At 50.7% G+C, this 16875-nt stretch overlaps 1 protein-coding gene and 2 non-coding genes across 6 annotated transcripts in view; 1 reads left to right on the plus strand and 2 right to left on the minus strand.

Annotated features, from left to right (window-relative positions):
• MPZL1 (myelin protein zero like 1) overlaps nt 1-7912 on the minus strand; it is a 31860-nt gene extending 23948 nt beyond the window's left edge. For all 4 annotated transcript variants that reach the window (XR_008555119.1, XR_008555118.1, XR_008555120.1 and 1 more), the window contains exon 1: nt 7748-7912. Coding sequence is in view for 1 of the 4 variants with exons in the window: in XM_054711731.1 (XP_054567706.1) it covers nt 7748-7838 (91 nt within the window). In the remaining 3 variants the exon portion in view is untranslated. The remainder of the gene's footprint in view (nt 1-7747) is intronic.
• A 3862-nt stretch (nt 7913-11774) lies between these two features.
• On the plus strand, nt 11775-11846 carry TRNAP-AGG (transfer RNA proline (anticodon AGG)). Its single transcript has one exon. It is a non-coding gene; the product is annotated as a tRNA-Pro (tRNA).
• A 624-nt stretch (nt 11847-12470) lies between these two features.
• Nucleotides 12471-12542, minus strand: TRNAP-CGG (transfer RNA proline (anticodon CGG)). The gene has a single exon. It is a non-coding gene; the product is annotated as a tRNA-Pro (tRNA).
• Nucleotides 12543-16875: the final 4333 nt, after the last annotated feature.

The raw sequence follows: 16875 nt of genomic DNA on the forward strand, positions 1-16875 counted from the left end.
GCAGGGAAGAGTTCAAGTGCAAACATCCCTCCGAGGCAGGGGGTAAATATGGGAGGAATGGAAACTGGCCCCTTCCTGTTGGGATACAGGCTTGGTTACAATAAGACAAAAGAGATGGCATCCATTAAGCACCTCATTTACTGGATAGCAAACAAATGCTGGGTGCTGTGGGGGTGCAGACTCAGACACTCGGTGCGAACATACACGCGCCCACGGAATGTACCCAGCAAACACTGAGTGTCCACGGGGGGCTCAGCAAACACTGAGAACAACAGACCCCCAAAGAGTGAGCACATGCCGCAAGCCTGCGTTTCACTTCTGGTTTACACCTTCTCTTCCCTAAAACGGTTTTACTAAAGCTTCCCCTAAGTTTGAAAACGAAGAGGTCAGGGAGTGTTTTATGGGAAACACGCTCGAATTTCATCTGGAATTGAGAAGAATCAACATGGACACACAGGAAGGGCATTTTGCCGAGAGGAAAACACGGGATGATGTGCAAACATGAATTATGTAGATTCATTGGGCTGGGACAGAAGAAAACTTGAAAGTTGAAAATGTAGGCTGAGATGTTGGAACCGGATCCTGTGGGAAGTGGGCACCCCTGAATGTTTTTGAGAACAATGGTTAGGGAGGGGAGGGAGGGAGGGGGGAAGGGAGAGGGGAGGGGAGAGGCAGGAAGGCACAGTTTGGAAAGGGGATATATGTATATATATATATAGAGAGGGGGGGGGGGGGGAGAGAGAGAGTTTGGAACATACAAAGCTTGAGGAGAAGAAGTGAGGCTCAGTGGCTTGGTCCACAGTGCTGCCTCCTGAGTCTAGCATGGTGTCAGCCACTCAGTTAAATGGAGTCAGGCTGGGTCCTAGCCAGAGGGAGCAGCAGAAGAAAGAGAGGAACCTGCAAGAACCCCACTATTGAAATCCTGAGGAGCAGTCAGAGCTTTGGGTGGTGAGGACGGCTCCAACGTGGTAGCTTCCTTCCACCCCCCCACCCCCGCCCGACCCCCCCTACTCCCGCTGCCCCAGCGGAGTCAGCAGCAGCAGGGCCTGGGTTCCCTGCACAAAGGTCGTCACTACACAAAGGAAGAAATGGGTGGATGCCCTGGGGCAGTTAAAGGCTCCATAGACATTTAAGGCGTCCAGAAGCCTTTCCTCCATTTGGTTGGAGACTTGGCAAGAGAAATTCTACACTATAGCAGAGTGGTTGCAAATACATACTTTGGAGGAGGGGCCTAACCCTACCATATACGAGCTGTGTGACCTTGGACAAGTTACACAACCTGCCTGAGTCTCAGTTTCCTCCTCTGGGACATTAATCACAATACTCAGTATCACAGTGTTGCTAAGGGCTGTATGAGATATGCATATAAATTATTTAGCAGAGGCTTGCCTCATAGTAAGCACTCAATAAATGAGCGAAGAGGAAAAGATATAGCACAAACTTAGTTTTATGTCCAAATTCCTATGGGCTAAGAAACAGGAGTTACACCTGGCTGAAAAAATAAATATAGATAGATAGATAGATAGATAGATCATCTGTGTCTACATCTATATTTAGCTATCTGGAAGAAGCTCATGTTTATGTTAAATTTACATAATTCCACACTGTCTTCTTTAATATTTGAAGAGAAAGGAATACATTTCTTAATTTTGAGAAAAGCATTGTAAAAAAAATGGTTCTAAATTGCATAAAATAAACTCCCCAGACCCCAAAGCAGAGTATCTGAGTCCCAGGATAGAAAATGCTCATTGTAAATTGAGCAAAGTTTGTTTCCTTGGTTACAGCACAATACTAAGAAAGCTCAGGTCCTGGTTTCATTCTCTGGGGCAATCTTATCTGCAACAATAAATAACTGAGGCTCAGCAAAGGCATGGAGCATTTCTAAACCCAATTAGTTAAACCTAAGAATGGGACTCAAAGTATCACAGTTACCAGAAAACTACTCAAGCTACAGGCCCTGACAGTAGACCAGGGGTATCACTAAGTCTTGCCATTTCTAAAGAGACTCAGAGTTTGTACGAAAAAAAGAATAAATTAATAAAGGAGAATATATCAACAAAGTCATCCTTCCGTTCCTGGATAAAGGCCTAATGGAACCAAGGGGAAATTATAAGTGAATAAAATAGTACAGCAGCCAAATGCATTCAAAAAGATAATGAATAAATAAGGAGGTTTAAGGGCACAGATATAAATGTCCCAGGAGACGAAGACAATTTCTCAGTTCAGGCACTGTGAATGGTCACAAAGGCAACTGACCTCCGCCCTCCTACGGCGCCCAAAATCCAAGGGCTTTGCTTTTGTCTCCGGGGAGTTGCTAATGTCAAACCACTTGGGAAAATAAGTGGAAAAGGCAGAAAGGAATATCACTCAAGATATTCCGCTCACACGAGTCTTAGGGACCAAGATCCATAGCCATCAGATACGTGAGACCTCAGGAGATGCTTCTAGTTATCATTAAACTAGAGGCCCCGTGCATGAAATTCGTGCACATGTAGGGTCCCTAGGCCTGGCCAGTGATCAGGGCCGATCAGGGCCTTCCTTCCCCTGCTGCCAGCTGCCGCTGGGGCCTTCCTTCGTTCCACGCCGCCCCCTGGTGATCAGTGCACATCATAGCAAGCGATCAAACCCGGCTGGACTCCCGAGGGGACACTTTGCATATTAGCCTTTTATACAGAGAGATTCCCTTTGATGGGGGTTAAAGACCAAACTCATCTATAATGAGTTCTATGCCAAAGCAAGCCGTTTATTCTCTTTTAAATGACACCAGTGGTCTTAGAAGCAAGAGTAAAATCTTTCCAAGGTTTAGGGACACCTGAGATGCATGTACTTACACACAGAATTCAAACTCTCAGATAAAAGATACAATTTAAATAAAAATGCCTTCTGGCTCCAGTTGGCAGATTCTAATCATGCAGGAGAAATACGACTGAATGAAGGAAAACAGCCCAGTGGGTATAGAAAGGAAGGTGAGGAACATTTAGCAGGTAGATCAGCATTTTCTAGATGGTGGGGGGGGGGGGGGGAGGAGGGCAGAAATACAATTTGTAAAAAACTGTGTATATTAATTTTTTTCCAATGAAATCACATTTTTAAAACTCAGTAGGTCCCGGTCAGTGTGGCTCAGTCGCTGAGCATCAACCCATGAACCAAGAGGTCACTGGCTCCATTCCCGGTCAGGGCACATGCCTGGGTTTCAGGCCCCATCCCCAATAGGGGGCAGTCAGGAGGCAGCAGATTGATGATGTTTCTCTCTCATCAATGTTTATATCTGTCCCTCTCCCTTCCTCTCTCACTAAACAAACAAACAATTGATGTGTCTCTCTCACATCTGTTTCTCTCTCCTCTCTCTCCCTCCCCTTCCTTCCTCCCTTTCTCTCTAAAAATCAATGGAAAAAAATATTCTCACTCCTCCAGTGAGGATTAAATAAAATATTTTTAATATAGAAAAGTCCTATTGATAAAACACAAACATGATAAAATCATTTAAGCCCTAGCTGGTTTGGCTCAGTGGATAGAGTGTCGGCCTGCAGACTGCAGGTTCCCAAGTTTGATTCCAGTCAAGGGCACATGCCTGGGTCTCGAGCTGGATCCCCAGTGGATGGCGTGCAGGAGGCCATCCACTCTATCATCATTCATGTTTCTCTATCATCATTCATGTTTCTATCTCTCTCTCCCTCTCCCTTCCTCTCTGAAATCAATAAATATATATTAAAAATAATTTAATTTAAAAAGCTATGGTGTCTAAAGTAGTTAAAGAATGCTAGTTCATTCATTCTGTACGTCTCTGAAGAAATAAGAAACGGTAAAGAATGAAAATAATCAGATAATGCATGAAATCACACTTGGGAAAAATATTCTTTCTCGCAATAAACAATTATTGAGTGCTGACAATAATTCTAACTACATGTTACAAACTGCTAACAAACTGTTACCAAGACAAGTCTACAGCCCCCTGCCATTTAGCAAACACTGCACTTATTAGCATCTATCATACACATGAAGCAAACACTAGAGATGCTTCCATGAACAAGACAACCATGGTGTCCATCCTGGATTCTAGTGGAGGGAAAAAGAAAAGAAAAACCGACGAGTTAGAAATTACAAGAAAGCAAGGGGCCAGGAAATGATAACAGGGGACTCTTCTGGCTACGGTGGTTGGAGAAGGTCCCTCTGAGGAAGTGACATTTATGCCAAAGATGAAGAGGCGACAGTCCTGGGCAGTCCTGGGGAAAGAGCATTCCGAGTGCAGAGGAGGAGGTGGGAATGAGTCGAAGAGCAGAAAGATGGCAGGAAGGGGCAGGAGGCAGGCGACGAGCAGAAAGGGAGGCAGAAACGGGACCACACAGCCCACCGCAGGCAGCGGGAAAGCTGGGGTGGCAACGGCAGTGCAATGGAAGAGGATTTCCTGTTTAAGGACTTTAAACAAGAAAGCAACATGATCTGATCTGCATTTTAATAAAAATAATTCTTGCGGTTGTGTGAAGAATGGATTCAAAAGAGTCAGAGGGGCCCTAAGGAGGTGCCTCCTTGGTTAGAACAGAGTCCTGCACACCAACAGGTTTCGGTTTGATTCCCAGTCAGGGCACATGCCCAGATTGTGGTTTGGATCCCTGGTCTGGATGCATACAGGAGGCAACTGAGTCTCTCCCTCCCTCTCTCTCTCTCTCTCAAGTCAATAAACATATCCTCAGATGAGGATTTTTTTAAAAAGAGGCAAGAGGGGGGACATTGGGACACAGTAATACAGGCAAAAATGGCAGGGATTTTGAGTAAAATGCTAGGAGTGGACCACTGATGAGAAAGGAGTGGGTGAATTCCCGATGCATTTTGGAGATGGGAGAACTGACTGGATGTGCAGGATGAAGGATAAGGAGGAATCAAGGATGGACTAGGTTTCTGGGTTGAGCAACCAGTCAGATGGTGCTGCCATATTTTGCAAGGGGTGGTGCAAATGACTGAGATTTCTTTTTCTTCTGTGTTCATTCCTACCCAAGGGTTACCAAAGACATTCCAACTGCCAAATCCAGTGTGTCCTTATTGTACCCAATGTCCCTGCATCTGACACCGTTAACCACATGATCTCCCCTAAAACTCCATTCTCGCTTGGTTTCCAAGACACCACACTCTCTCGTGGTTCTTCTCTTAGCCATCGAGCCCCCTTCTTGGGGTCCGCACACCTGTAGTTCTGTCCTTGGCCCCTGCTAGTTCCTTCGATACACTATCGCTTGGTGACCTCATCCGAGCAAACCATAGTTTTAAAGTCTCCCATATCTGTTTCCAACCAGAGTGTTCTCACCCCCAGGACCATCTCCCAGCTGTCTTCTGCCCATTTCTATTGGGATGTTTCCACAGCATCTAAACTCAACACATCCAAAAGTAACTTCATCATCTTCCTCCAAGATTCCCATCCCTCATCCCATATTCTTCCTCTGGGAAAAGCCCCATTTTCCAAAAATACGCCCAGCTTCCCAAACCCCAAACCTCAGGATCATCATACACTCCCTCTTTCAAGTCCACAGCAAATCAATTCCCAAGCCCCATCAAATTTACTTTCTAACTGGCTCATGAAAATGTCCTCTCTCATGTCACGCTGCTTTCATTCAGGTCTTTACCTTCCTCTGGATTATTACAATGGCCCTCTGGTGAGCCTCACACCACTCTAACCCAGCCTTTACACCTGAATAGAGAAATCCCTCCTTCCTACAGACTTTAGGGCAAAATCCAGCCTCAGGAATGGCCAGCAGGGTCCTCTGTGAGTTAGGGCCTCTGGCTGGCTCCCCTGCCTCTACTCCCACCAACTCTTGTGCACTCCCACCTCCCGCCACGTTGAGGCAGGAAGGTTTCTCTCATAACTACTCCGCTTCCCCATACCTTTCTCCAGGGCCTGAGCTTGGGTCTGAAGTGATGACAATCCTTCGTGCCCTAACAGCACACCATTATCGAGAGACTTCTTCCATTGCTTCTCCCACTGAACTGCACATTATGTGCGGGCAGGAATCTGCTTCCCACAATACTTTTGGTGCTTAAGATTTAAAAGGCGCTTAATGAATGTCTGTTGAATAACTGAACCTGGATCAAACTCAACAAGGTTCTCCACAACACATGAACTGTTATATACAGTACCCATGATCAGGAAAAGGTGACTTGGCAAGAAGAAAGCGTATTTTTCTAAAATTAACTAATAACCACACCTGCTGACTTTCACATACCAGCATTCATCTTTCATTACTGAACAGCTAGGTATGTCCAAGCTGTATGTCGCTATTATTCTGATGATCTTTTTGTATTAATATCCATTAAGATTAAGTTTTTTAGTTTTTCAGTTTTACCACTTTTAACACCCTGGGTTTAAGATCAGCCCAACTGCCTGTCCTCAATAGCAATGTCTGACCTCTCATGCATAGTTCTGTCTGAAGCACACAGATTTCTGATAAACCTCAGACTTAGGCTATGTCCTCCTTGTCTTAAAACACAAATGACGCCAACATCACCAACCCCCTTCCCGCCCCCCACAAAAAAAAATCCTCACAAAACAACATAAAAACACACACCATACTTTTAACCTTTTTTTTTTTTTTTTTTTGTCTCAGAAGAAACATTTATACAGAATGAATTGTATCTTATCTGTCAGCCTCCAGAGGGTGGGGGAACTTTTACATTTATACTTTATGGCCCCTGGAATCATTGCTTTAATTCTGTATTTCCTGGTTCCGGCAATTACATTAAGGACTTTTTTTTTTTTTTCCCGTGAAAGAAATTAATGAGTAAACCTTGTATTCAGATACTCGTATTAATGATGCAACTGACATTCTTGCAGAACAAAAGAAATGAAAGTGTGTGTTTCTTAGGAGTTGGCCTCTGTCACCATTACTCAAGCACATCCTGAGACAGCGGCAAGTTCTCGCTGCTGCAGCGCGGGGGTCCCACGGCGGGGCCCACGAAACCACCATCCAAGTCCGCACACTGAGGCAGAGGTTCACCTTAAGTCTGACCCATAAAATTTGTCAAGGGGGGGGGGGGGGGGAAGCGATTTAAAAAAGAAAAGAAAAATGTGCTAAAAATTAAAAAATGTCCTATGTCTTGTCAAACTCGGGTGACTGTGTCTGGCACGATTATGGATTTGAGCAAAGTCTTTTCAGCCAGGTCACCTCAGTGGCATGCCCAGGTCTCTGCACCCTCACCCCGAATCCCCGTCTGGGCATTTCCTCCCGGTGCCCTGCAGGCTCCAGGGGTGAGACCGGAGACTGGAGGCTCTCCCATCAGAGGCTGAAAAACGGGCTGGGGAGCAGTGGGAAGGAAGCTCACAAAGCAAAGCAAACTGTCTCTGAAAACACGAAACGGAACCGACAACAAAGGCCCCACCGACGAAAAGCCTGCCACTCCCCAAAGGTGCAGAACGCACAACCCAGGCTCCGGACCCGGTTCCCAGGCGGGCCCGGGCGCCCGGGTCACCGCTCGGGGGCTCGGCGGCAGCGCAGAGCAGGGCCGCTCCCCCACGACCCCGGGAGCCAGCAGGTAGGCTCCCCGCCTCCCCAGCACGCGGGGACCCAGGGAAGGAGGAGGGAGAGGCGCCGCACCTCCCAGGCCTCCGCGGCCGTGCTCCCCGCCGGCTGAATTCCCGCCCCGGGCGCGCAGGCCGCGCCTGGCCCCCGCCTCGGCGCCAGCGCGCAGGGCCCGATCCCCGCGAGGGGCGAGCGCAGCCGGAGTCCCCGCGGCCCCGAGCCCCGCCCGGCCCGGCCGCACTCACACAGCCCGAGCGCCGCCGCCAGCACCGACCACAGACAGCGCCGGCGGTCCAGGGTCGCAGTCTCCGCCCCGGCCCCGGCGGGCGCGGCCATCGTCGTCCGCTGCAGCTCCGCGGCCGCGCACCGGGCCCGGCAGCCGTCCGCTCCGCTCCGCTCCGCGCAGGGGCGCCGCCTCGCCACCACCGCGCCCAGTGGCACCTCCGCGCCGCGCCCCCACTCGCGGCCCCGCCACCGCCGCCTGCCCCGGCCCGGCCCCGCCCATCCGTCCTCTCATTGGTCGGCTTCGCGCCCCGGGAAAGACGCTATTGGAAGAGACGGACTGTCCATCACCCCCTCTCGTCAGGCGAGGCCGCGCCTCCCGGGTCCCACCCAGGCTCCCATCCCGGAGCGGGAGGCCAGCACCCGGCGCACCGCTCAGCCCCGGTGGCCGCCCGCCCGCCGTCCCCGCCGCCCCCCCCACCAGTGTCCCCCCGCCTCGCTTAGGTCCCGGCCCACAGAGCTCTCCACGGTCTCCCCGTCGCGGTCTTTGCCGGGGGTCCTGCCCCTGAGTCAGCGCTGGCGGGTTTCTGTGAGCCTCACAAGGGAGCAGCAGTTTAGTGACACAGTCAATGAGGTGCGGCGGGGAGACTCCGCTTCAGGGGTCCCCCACCCCCCGCCCTGCCCCAGGCCTGCCCCTCGGCGGCCTGGGTGATGCCTGAGCTGCCGCACGGAGAGGTCCGCTGGCTGGAGAGGTCTCCATCTTGCCTGACTCCCCTGGGGAGACCCCTTTCGGCCTGAGGGGGGTGGGCACCGGGGACTCTCCCACCACCTGGGAGACAAAGGAAGGTGCGCTTTGGGTTTGGGGTTGCTTTTGCCAACAAAACGTCCCTCCATTTGTCCATGGAAACGGGATGGGGACGCTCCTCGCCGGACTCCCCAGGGCCCGGCTGCCCCGCTGAGCGTGGTCACCTGGGCCCCGAGCGGGGTCCGCCCGTCCTGGTTGCCCAATGGGGACTGAAACGTGTGTGGAGGGGTCCCCGGAACAGCTGACGAAAGGGAAGGCGGGGGGACAGAGAGAGAGAAAGATGCGGGTGAGATCCAGGGGGGAGGCCGAGGGAGGGCGGGAGGACAAGATTGGAGAATCGGTTCAGGAAAAGAAGGGCAGGACCGGGGCTGCCGCGGATGGTAAGTTCCCGCCAGAGAAGAGCATCTGGAAGGCTGGGGCCCCGCTCCTCGGCCGGAGCGGAGAAGGCAGGGCGCCCCGGTTCCCGGGACAAACCCCGGCGGGCGGGCCTGGGCCCGGCAGAGCCTCGGGGCGGTCCGCCCAGGCCAGCGGCAGAGGCGAGCAGGCAGCCGGAGCGGAAGGCTTCCACGTGAGCACTGCCAGGCCGTCCGGGAGGGACGGCTTGTGACGGGGTGGGTGGGTGCTGGCCGAGCCAGTCCGGAGGGGCTGCAGACAGCACACCCTGCAAGGTGTTTGCACGCCGCTGTCCGTCCTTCCGGGGCAGTTTCTGACCCTGCTGTCGAGAGAGTAAAGGGAAAACACCAACACCAAACCCCTGGTTCCATTCACGACGGTTCAACACCCCTCCTGCTCTCCAGACACCGCCCCCGCCCCCCTGGAGACGCCTCTTTCCAGCTGCAGCCCGGGAGGCAACACAGGGGATGGGAGGAGGACTCAGGTCAGGAAGGTCCTTGTTAAAGGGCGACTACCTCTGAGAGGAACGGGCTCCTTGGGGAGAGTTTCCCCCGCAGAATCGGTAATAATTCTTGTTGTCACAGGCAGAGGCCTCTGGCTGGTAGGTAGTTACCTGTGCATGGCCCCTGGGTCTCACTGGGTTCCTGCTCCCTCCAGTGGGAACCTCTGGGGCCTCTGCTTTCTCTTCCTAGAGATGAGAGAAGGGACACTCAGGATCACCTGGTGCTGAGGATTGTATCTGCACAGGATTTTCTAGAGCTGGAATTAGCGGAGACAGTAGGAAGGGGGTGAGAGGCACCGACGTTTCCAACAGATGTTCGTGGCTGTGGCGGAACCCTGTCCACCCTCTGTGTTCTCACTGGCATTCCCTCCCTCCGTGTGTTCTGAGATTTGTTGACAGAGGACAATTGGAAAGCGGTGGGCGGTGGGCAGTGATAACCAGAGGCTCCTGGAACCCAGAATTTGATCAGATAGAGTTAAAGGTGAACGCCAGACCCCACGGAGAAAGGGAGGCCTGAAGCCAAATCAGTTTCATTGATATTGCTATAGAAAGAACATCTCAATCCAGGAGAAGGGTTGCATTGTTATTTTAAAGGTTTGGAACTCTGAAGGCGTTTTATTGGCTCTGATGTCTCTGGGCACGGAGGCACCACGGGGTAACCAGAGGAATGGGGTCCCTGGGAGGTGCTCATTGTGGTGGGAGATACGTCACCAGGCTTCCTGGTTGGCTGTGGCTGGAGACCCTGTCTGCCCGTGCCCTGCAGCCATCTCTGTCCTACATCCCCTCCCTGGGGAAGGATGCCTCCTGCAGGGGTCACATGCATTCCTCTGACCCGAGAGAGGTTTCTCACCAGGATAGGCAATTGACATCTTGAGTTTTGTTGCTGTCAGTCTTCCTGCATCTCTGTTGTGAGGGGCAAATGAGATACTGCAGAGTAAAAGGCAAACTCTTTTTCAATCAGTAGAGAGAAGTCGGAGGAAGAAAAAGAAAACCCCCCCAAAATGATAATCAACTCTAGTAAGTTCACGTGGGAAAGGAGAGCATAGAGCCCTCTTAATAACCACAGAGACTGTGGTTTTCAGAAATCTGAAGTGGTTACATTATTTTACGTAAGTTATAGTTTGTAGTTTCCTCATTCTGGGGAAATATAAACTTAAGTTTTCAGGGCACATTTGTTAGGTTTGGGGAGTAAACTATTTGGTCATCTAGAGCTAATTAACATTTTAAAGTGCATTTATTATCCTCTTTGCCTTGAGCTCTAAGAAGAAGGCAAGAGTAGGAGGGGAAGTAGAGGACAGTTTCAAATAAAAGTAGGGTGGGGCTGAATGTTAGAGCTCCACACTGTGATTTACTGGTGTCAAACCATAGGGAGAAAGTTGACAATTCAGTGTCTGGCACGAAGAGCTTCTAAATGTTTGTTGAATAAACGAGCTAGGGAACAAATGAATAAGCTGACAAGTGAATGGTATATGAAATAAAATAAATGAATAGGTCTATTTAGATTAGTCACACTATTTATTGTTTCCTATCTGGTTACTTATTGCTAGAGTGACACTTCATAATTACTGATTGTCCAAGTACCAACATTTACATTGTTAATGAATTTGGAACAAATTACAGTCAGTCAGCAATTATTCATTGAGTGCTGGCTTTGCTAGCATAAACCTCAATACTATTTTAAAATTTTACATATAATAAATATGCCAAGCCTTAGAGATATTGGGACAATTGGGCTCCAATTATAACCAATTATAAAATTGGTTGCCAATTACAGAATTCAGTGTTGGTGTTGGAGTCTTGGCCTCCAGCAAATTGTGATTAAAGGAGACACATACAATTGGTTTCAACATGTTAAAGTATCTTTTTTTTCTGGAAAGGTACGAGTTTGGAGTTTATGCAAAAGGAAAGAGATTTTCCAGCTGAAGAGAACAGTTTGAGTAAAAACAGAGGTGGGCATTCACAAGGCTGGAAAGATGGTGCTTTGAACACTAGGATAACAGATACAGGCTAGAAACCGACCATTTTACTGTTCCTGGAAACTGCAACAACCAGAACTCAGTAGAGTCTGGAATCTGGCTGCCACAGGCATTGCCACACACTCATGCAATTTGTTAGTCACGAATATACATAGAATTATGTTTTTTTTTATATATATAAGAGGTAAATAGTACACCAGCAATGACACTGTTTCCTTTTGTGTCACTGATTTGCAAATATCAAAATAAAATAGAAAACTGACTATGGATTCAGAACAGCTAAAGATAAACACCATTATAAAAATAACCGCTTGGGGGCGCGGGACCAAGTAGCTTCACCTTCCTTTGTCATGGTGGCAAGAGCGCAGCACACCGGCTCGTTGGTCTAGGGGTATGATTCTCGCTTAGGGTGCGAGAGGTCCCGGGTTCAAATCCCGGACGAGCCCACTTTTCCTTCCTTAAAGAATTTAAAATTTCTAAATAAATTGCCTTTAGACTACTTCAATACATCTTATAAATACGTATTGTTGCAAAATACGAAGATGAGACTTTCTAAACTGAAAGCGCACTTTACATTTAAATACCATTAAAAGATGTAACATGGAAACACTACAGATGCGGCCAGTTCCGGAGTGCAGGGCGCACAGTTCCGACCTGGGCAGCCTGCAGGTGGGTGAGCCTTACCCTTGCCCAAACCGGGCACGTCCACCGCCCGCGGGGCGGGGCTTCGGCTGGAGGAGCTTGGCCCGCCCTCACCAGGGACCTGCTAACTCAGGCGCCCTCTGCTCCGGTTAGGAGGGGTTGGGGTGCCCCCGGATTCTGCACGAGGCGTCTCTTTGGCAAGCACGTGTGCTTTGAAGGGTTATAAGCAATTGTCATGCCTCACTCTCGGACGCACGGCAAGCATATATTTGTACGAATCGACCTCATTCGATGCCCTGCTTCGCAAGATTAAGGTGGTCAACGTTCGAGCTCTCGGCTGGAGTTGTTGAATATAAACCGCTAAAAGGCCTGAGTGAAAAAGAAAAAAGCTTTTAATTTATAGGTTTAAAGAAAAGCCTGAAGAGCCTGGGCTCGTCCGGGATTTGAACCCGGGACCTCTCGCACCCGAAGCGAGAATCATACCCCTAGACCAACGAGCCGCTCCCGGCAGACGGGCTCGAGGCGCCTCCCTTCAGCCTCACCCCGCCTCTCTCCTTCCGCCTCTCGCTTTATTTCCACCCCGAGGCGGCCAGCGACCTTCTCACCGCCCCGCCGCTCCCTCCCCAAGGCGCGGGCGCGGAGCCCTGCCCGCCGTGCGGAGGCGGAGCGGCGGGAGCGCCCATTTCGCGCGGTCCGCGCTCCGTCCGTTCGGGAAGCCGGAGCCCGGGATCGCCGGGCCTCTCCACCAGTGGGGCGCCCGCGCGCTGGGAACCCGGCTGGGAGGGTGCAGGCAGAGCCTCTGGGACGGCGCCGGACGCCGCCGAGTGCTCACCGCCCAGTGTTTCCCCGCCTCCAGCTTTCGCCCCGCTCTCCCGAGACCACCCTTAGTGCGCCCACGGACCAGGGCCCATCCCTCTCTGCGCCCCCACCCGATGCCCCTGGTGGGTGGTTCTGGGTACGAGGGCAGTAAGACCGGGCGAGAGAAGGACACCCTTATCCCGGCTAGGAAGGCGATGGGAAGAAAAAACCTCAAAGAATTAACAGCCAACTTGTCCCTAACGTGCAGGACGGACCATGCCTTCTTTTAAGCTCTTTGCGCGCATGGAACCCACTGGACATTCACCACCATCGGCCCTGAGGTGCTCGGTTGTCCTCATTCTGCAGGGAGGGGTCCAGGCCCAGAGACCTGAGGACCCCCAGGAGGCCACTGGCCAGGGGAGGCGGCGCTGGCGTAGGAGCCACCGAGACCGGAGAGGCTGGTCTGAATGGTGTGGAGGAGGGAGCAGCGGTGGGTGCTCTGGTAGCGGGGAGGAGGGGGAAGGGAAGGAGGGGAGGAGGGGAAGGGAGGGGGGAGGTGGGGAGGAGAGGAGGAGGGGAGCAGGGGCGCAGGGGAGCCGGGGAGCAGAGAAGAGGAGGGGAGGAGGGGAGCAGAGGAGGAGGGGAGCAGGGGAGGAGGGGAGCAGGGGAGAAGGACCTCCGTCCCGCCCCCCACCCCCGGCTGCAGGAAACCGACCCTGCGGCCCGGGCCCAGCAGTGGGAGCACTGGTTCTCAGGCGTCAGGGTGCCTGGCCTGGGCTCCCCGTGGCCTTGTCTGCCTTAGGCCTGAGCGTCACCTTCTTCCCCAGACGCCGCCCTTTCTCCTGCGGTCTGTGGTCACATGGCGGTCACGTGGCAGAGGCTCCCCGTTTCTGAAGCCCGCTCCCATCCTCAGCGACCTTTCCTTGGGGACCGGAGGACCGGCAGCCGGCGGCCTGGTCCGCTCACCTGGCACCGGGCTGGCCTGTTGGCAGCCTGCGGGGTACCCCAAGTCAGGGAGGGCAGATTGGCTTCGCCCCCTGAACCCCTTGTCCTGATCGGAACAGAAACTTGGATCTGACCGGAAATGTGTGTCTTTTTCCGGACTACGATAGTTTCAGCTACTTTTACGAAAAACCTTTCTGTGTGGCTCCCTCACTGACCCTCTTTCCTAAGGCGGACGGCATGCCTCCCTTTGAATTTCGCAATCACTAGATCGCCAGGAATGAACTTGGAGTTGCCTCAGTCCTTTCGTTTTTCATTCAAAAGTTGTCCCTTGTTTTAAGTTTTGAGGGTGCATGAGGTCATAAAGGTGACAGCGATCTAAGGTCTAGATCAGATTCATTCCCCCCGGGGTCACAGCACCCCGTGTTTTACACAGACTGGGCCTTGCTCTGGATGTTCCTGGGTGAACAGAAGAGTTCAGACTGTGATTGTGTGTGAAGACGGGCTGAGGACAGTGTGTTACCAAAAAGAAAGATACACAGATTCATAGAGTAAGATCCTAATTTTGTAACAACCAAGAATTACCAAGAAAAACAAAACTTGGACACATGCATTAAAAAACTAGAGGAAAATCCATAAAATATTGTTATCTCTGGGTACTGGAGTTATGAATAAATGTTTATTCACTTAAAATGTTATTTTCCTCCACAAATTTTCTAAAATAAAGGCTTTTATAATGAGAAAATTTAAGATAATTGGCCTTTATTGTTTTTTTTTATTTTTCAATTATAGGTGACATACAGTATTATAAGTCTTAGGTGTACAACGTAGTGGTTAGACATTTATAGGCCTTATGAAGTGATCCCCCTGTAAGCCTAGTGCCCACCTGGCAGCAAACATTTTTAAATCAGGAAGAAAACAGGGTTCTTACAACTCTGCGTCTCCTTGTGTTGGTGGAATGAAAGGAGACGGAGCGTGAGGCAACGCAGGGCGGGGCCTTCTGTGCCTTCCTGCTCTGACTTCTGGCAGAGGCTGCAGTGAGCGGGCTGGCCCTCCTGAGGGGCAGAGCCTGGCACCACCGGGCACACAGGGCTCCTTAGACAGCCCAACAGCAGTGACTAGTGTTGGACGTCCTGGAGTTTTCTTGAAGGGGAAGGAGTGCCTGCCTCTTGGTAACACCCATCCTTGAATACCAACCACATAATCATTGTAGAATTTTGTCTCTGAATGCTGGTTAAAGAGCTATTCAGTTCACGTTTTCTTTAAAACAGAAGCAGCTAGTGAGATGACGGACAGGAGAGGTTTGTCTAAGTCCAAGAAACGTTCTCGAAGTTTTATGTGAAATGACAGTGTGAAGGGGCAGTCATTCATTACTCACGGGAGCACCCAGGCCATCCGAGCCCAATTCCGTGGTCCCTCTGCGTCCTGTGATGAAGACAGTCTGAATGAGGCCGGCGGGCGTGGCTCAGTGGTTGAGCGTGGACCCATGAACCAGGAGGTCACCAGTTCCATTCCTGGTCAGGGCAGGAGCCAAGCCTGCAGGCTCCATCCCCAATAGGGGGCGTGCAGGAGGCAGCCAATCAATGATTTTCTCTCCTCATTGATGTTTCTCTCTCTCTCTCCCTCTCCCTTCCTCTCTGAAATAAATAAAAATATATTTTTTTAAAAAAGAAAAAGTCTGAGTGAAACTGTCTTCCTGGTTGCCACCTAAGACACAATGGATCTCTTTCATGCCCAGCCATGAAATTCCGGGATCAACCATGCAAATGCGACACCTTTCGGGAAAGGAGAGCTGTGAGCAGCCAGGTTTCAGCACCTGGTGAATTCCCCCCCATCCCCTGTCACATAACAACCCTGGGAATGGGGCCTCCTTTTTTTTTTTTCTTCACAAAATAGATCAAATACTGTAACTAATAGGGAACGGGGAGGTGGGAAGGTATTTTGACACAGGCTCCTTCACCGTCACATTCTTGTCCATTGTTATTGCTCCTTTCTCATCTGCGACTATAAGGGACAGACCCAGAAGAAAAATGGAGTTTTATTTTCACACCCACACCCCACACTTTCTGTTCCCCTCCTTTTCTTTTGGTCACACACACTCACAACCAGGCACACATTCACAGGACTCTTTTTTAAAAATATTTTTTTTTTATTGATTTCAGAGAGGAAGGGAGAGGGAAAGAGAGATAGAAACATCAATGATGTGAGAGAATCATTGATTGACTGCCCCCTTTATGCCCCTACTGGGTGGGGATGGAGCCCGCAACCTGGGCATGTGCCCCTTGACCAGAATCAAACCTGGGACCCTTCAGTCCACAGGCCGATGCTCTAGCCACTGAGCCAAACTGGCTAGGCCATTCACAGAATTCTTACCTGGCTCTGTGTGAGTGTACAAATGACCCAAAGACATGTATAAATAAAACCATGTATTGTTTAGGGAGATACATCTCTGCAGATGGTGGGTGACAGATAGAGAGACAGAGATATTTCATAGACACTCCATGGCTCCAGAACTCTGCTAAAATACAAAGCCTATTACAGCACCAGTCCTCACTACATTACCTGTTTTAGAAAATGCATTATATTTTTAAAGTTTTGAAAAAAATATCCCAAATATTAACACTATCCTGGAGGTCGGAGAACTGAGAATGGGATGAAAGTTGAGGTACCAGCGTTGAGATAAGTCCTCTTCACCTGGGAGATGATTTTTGAAGTTGGAGGAGAGCGTGTGGTCTCAGACCTCCAGAGAAATAGCAGGTTCAGCTGCGAAGTCACTGAACTCATAAGGCCCAAGCCTAAAGATGAAACATCTATTTGGATTAATATCTTTCAGCAGGAGTGCATTATGGGGGAGAGGCTATGAGCCAAGGAGTGGGGAGTCAGGCCCCGGCCTTGCAAAGCCTCCTGTGCTCTCCACCGAGCACACAGCCAGAGCTACGTGAGAATGGACTGAAGACCCGCCAGTCCTCCGAGGTGGCCGCCGAGCTGGGCTTCCCTCGAGGACAGCTTCCCAGGGAAGCGGGGGAGGGCGTTTTTGTTAAGTGGTTTGCACATCCCAGCGCTCAAAGCACCTCCCAGGAATGGCTCAAGGCT

The sequence above is a fragment of the Eptesicus fuscus genome, chromosome 22, assembly GCF_027574615.1.
Source record: "Eptesicus fuscus isolate TK198812 chromosome 22, DD_ASM_mEF_20220401, whole genome shotgun sequence".
Lineage (NCBI taxonomy): Eukaryota > Metazoa > Chordata > Mammalia > Chiroptera > Vespertilionidae > Eptesicus > Eptesicus fuscus.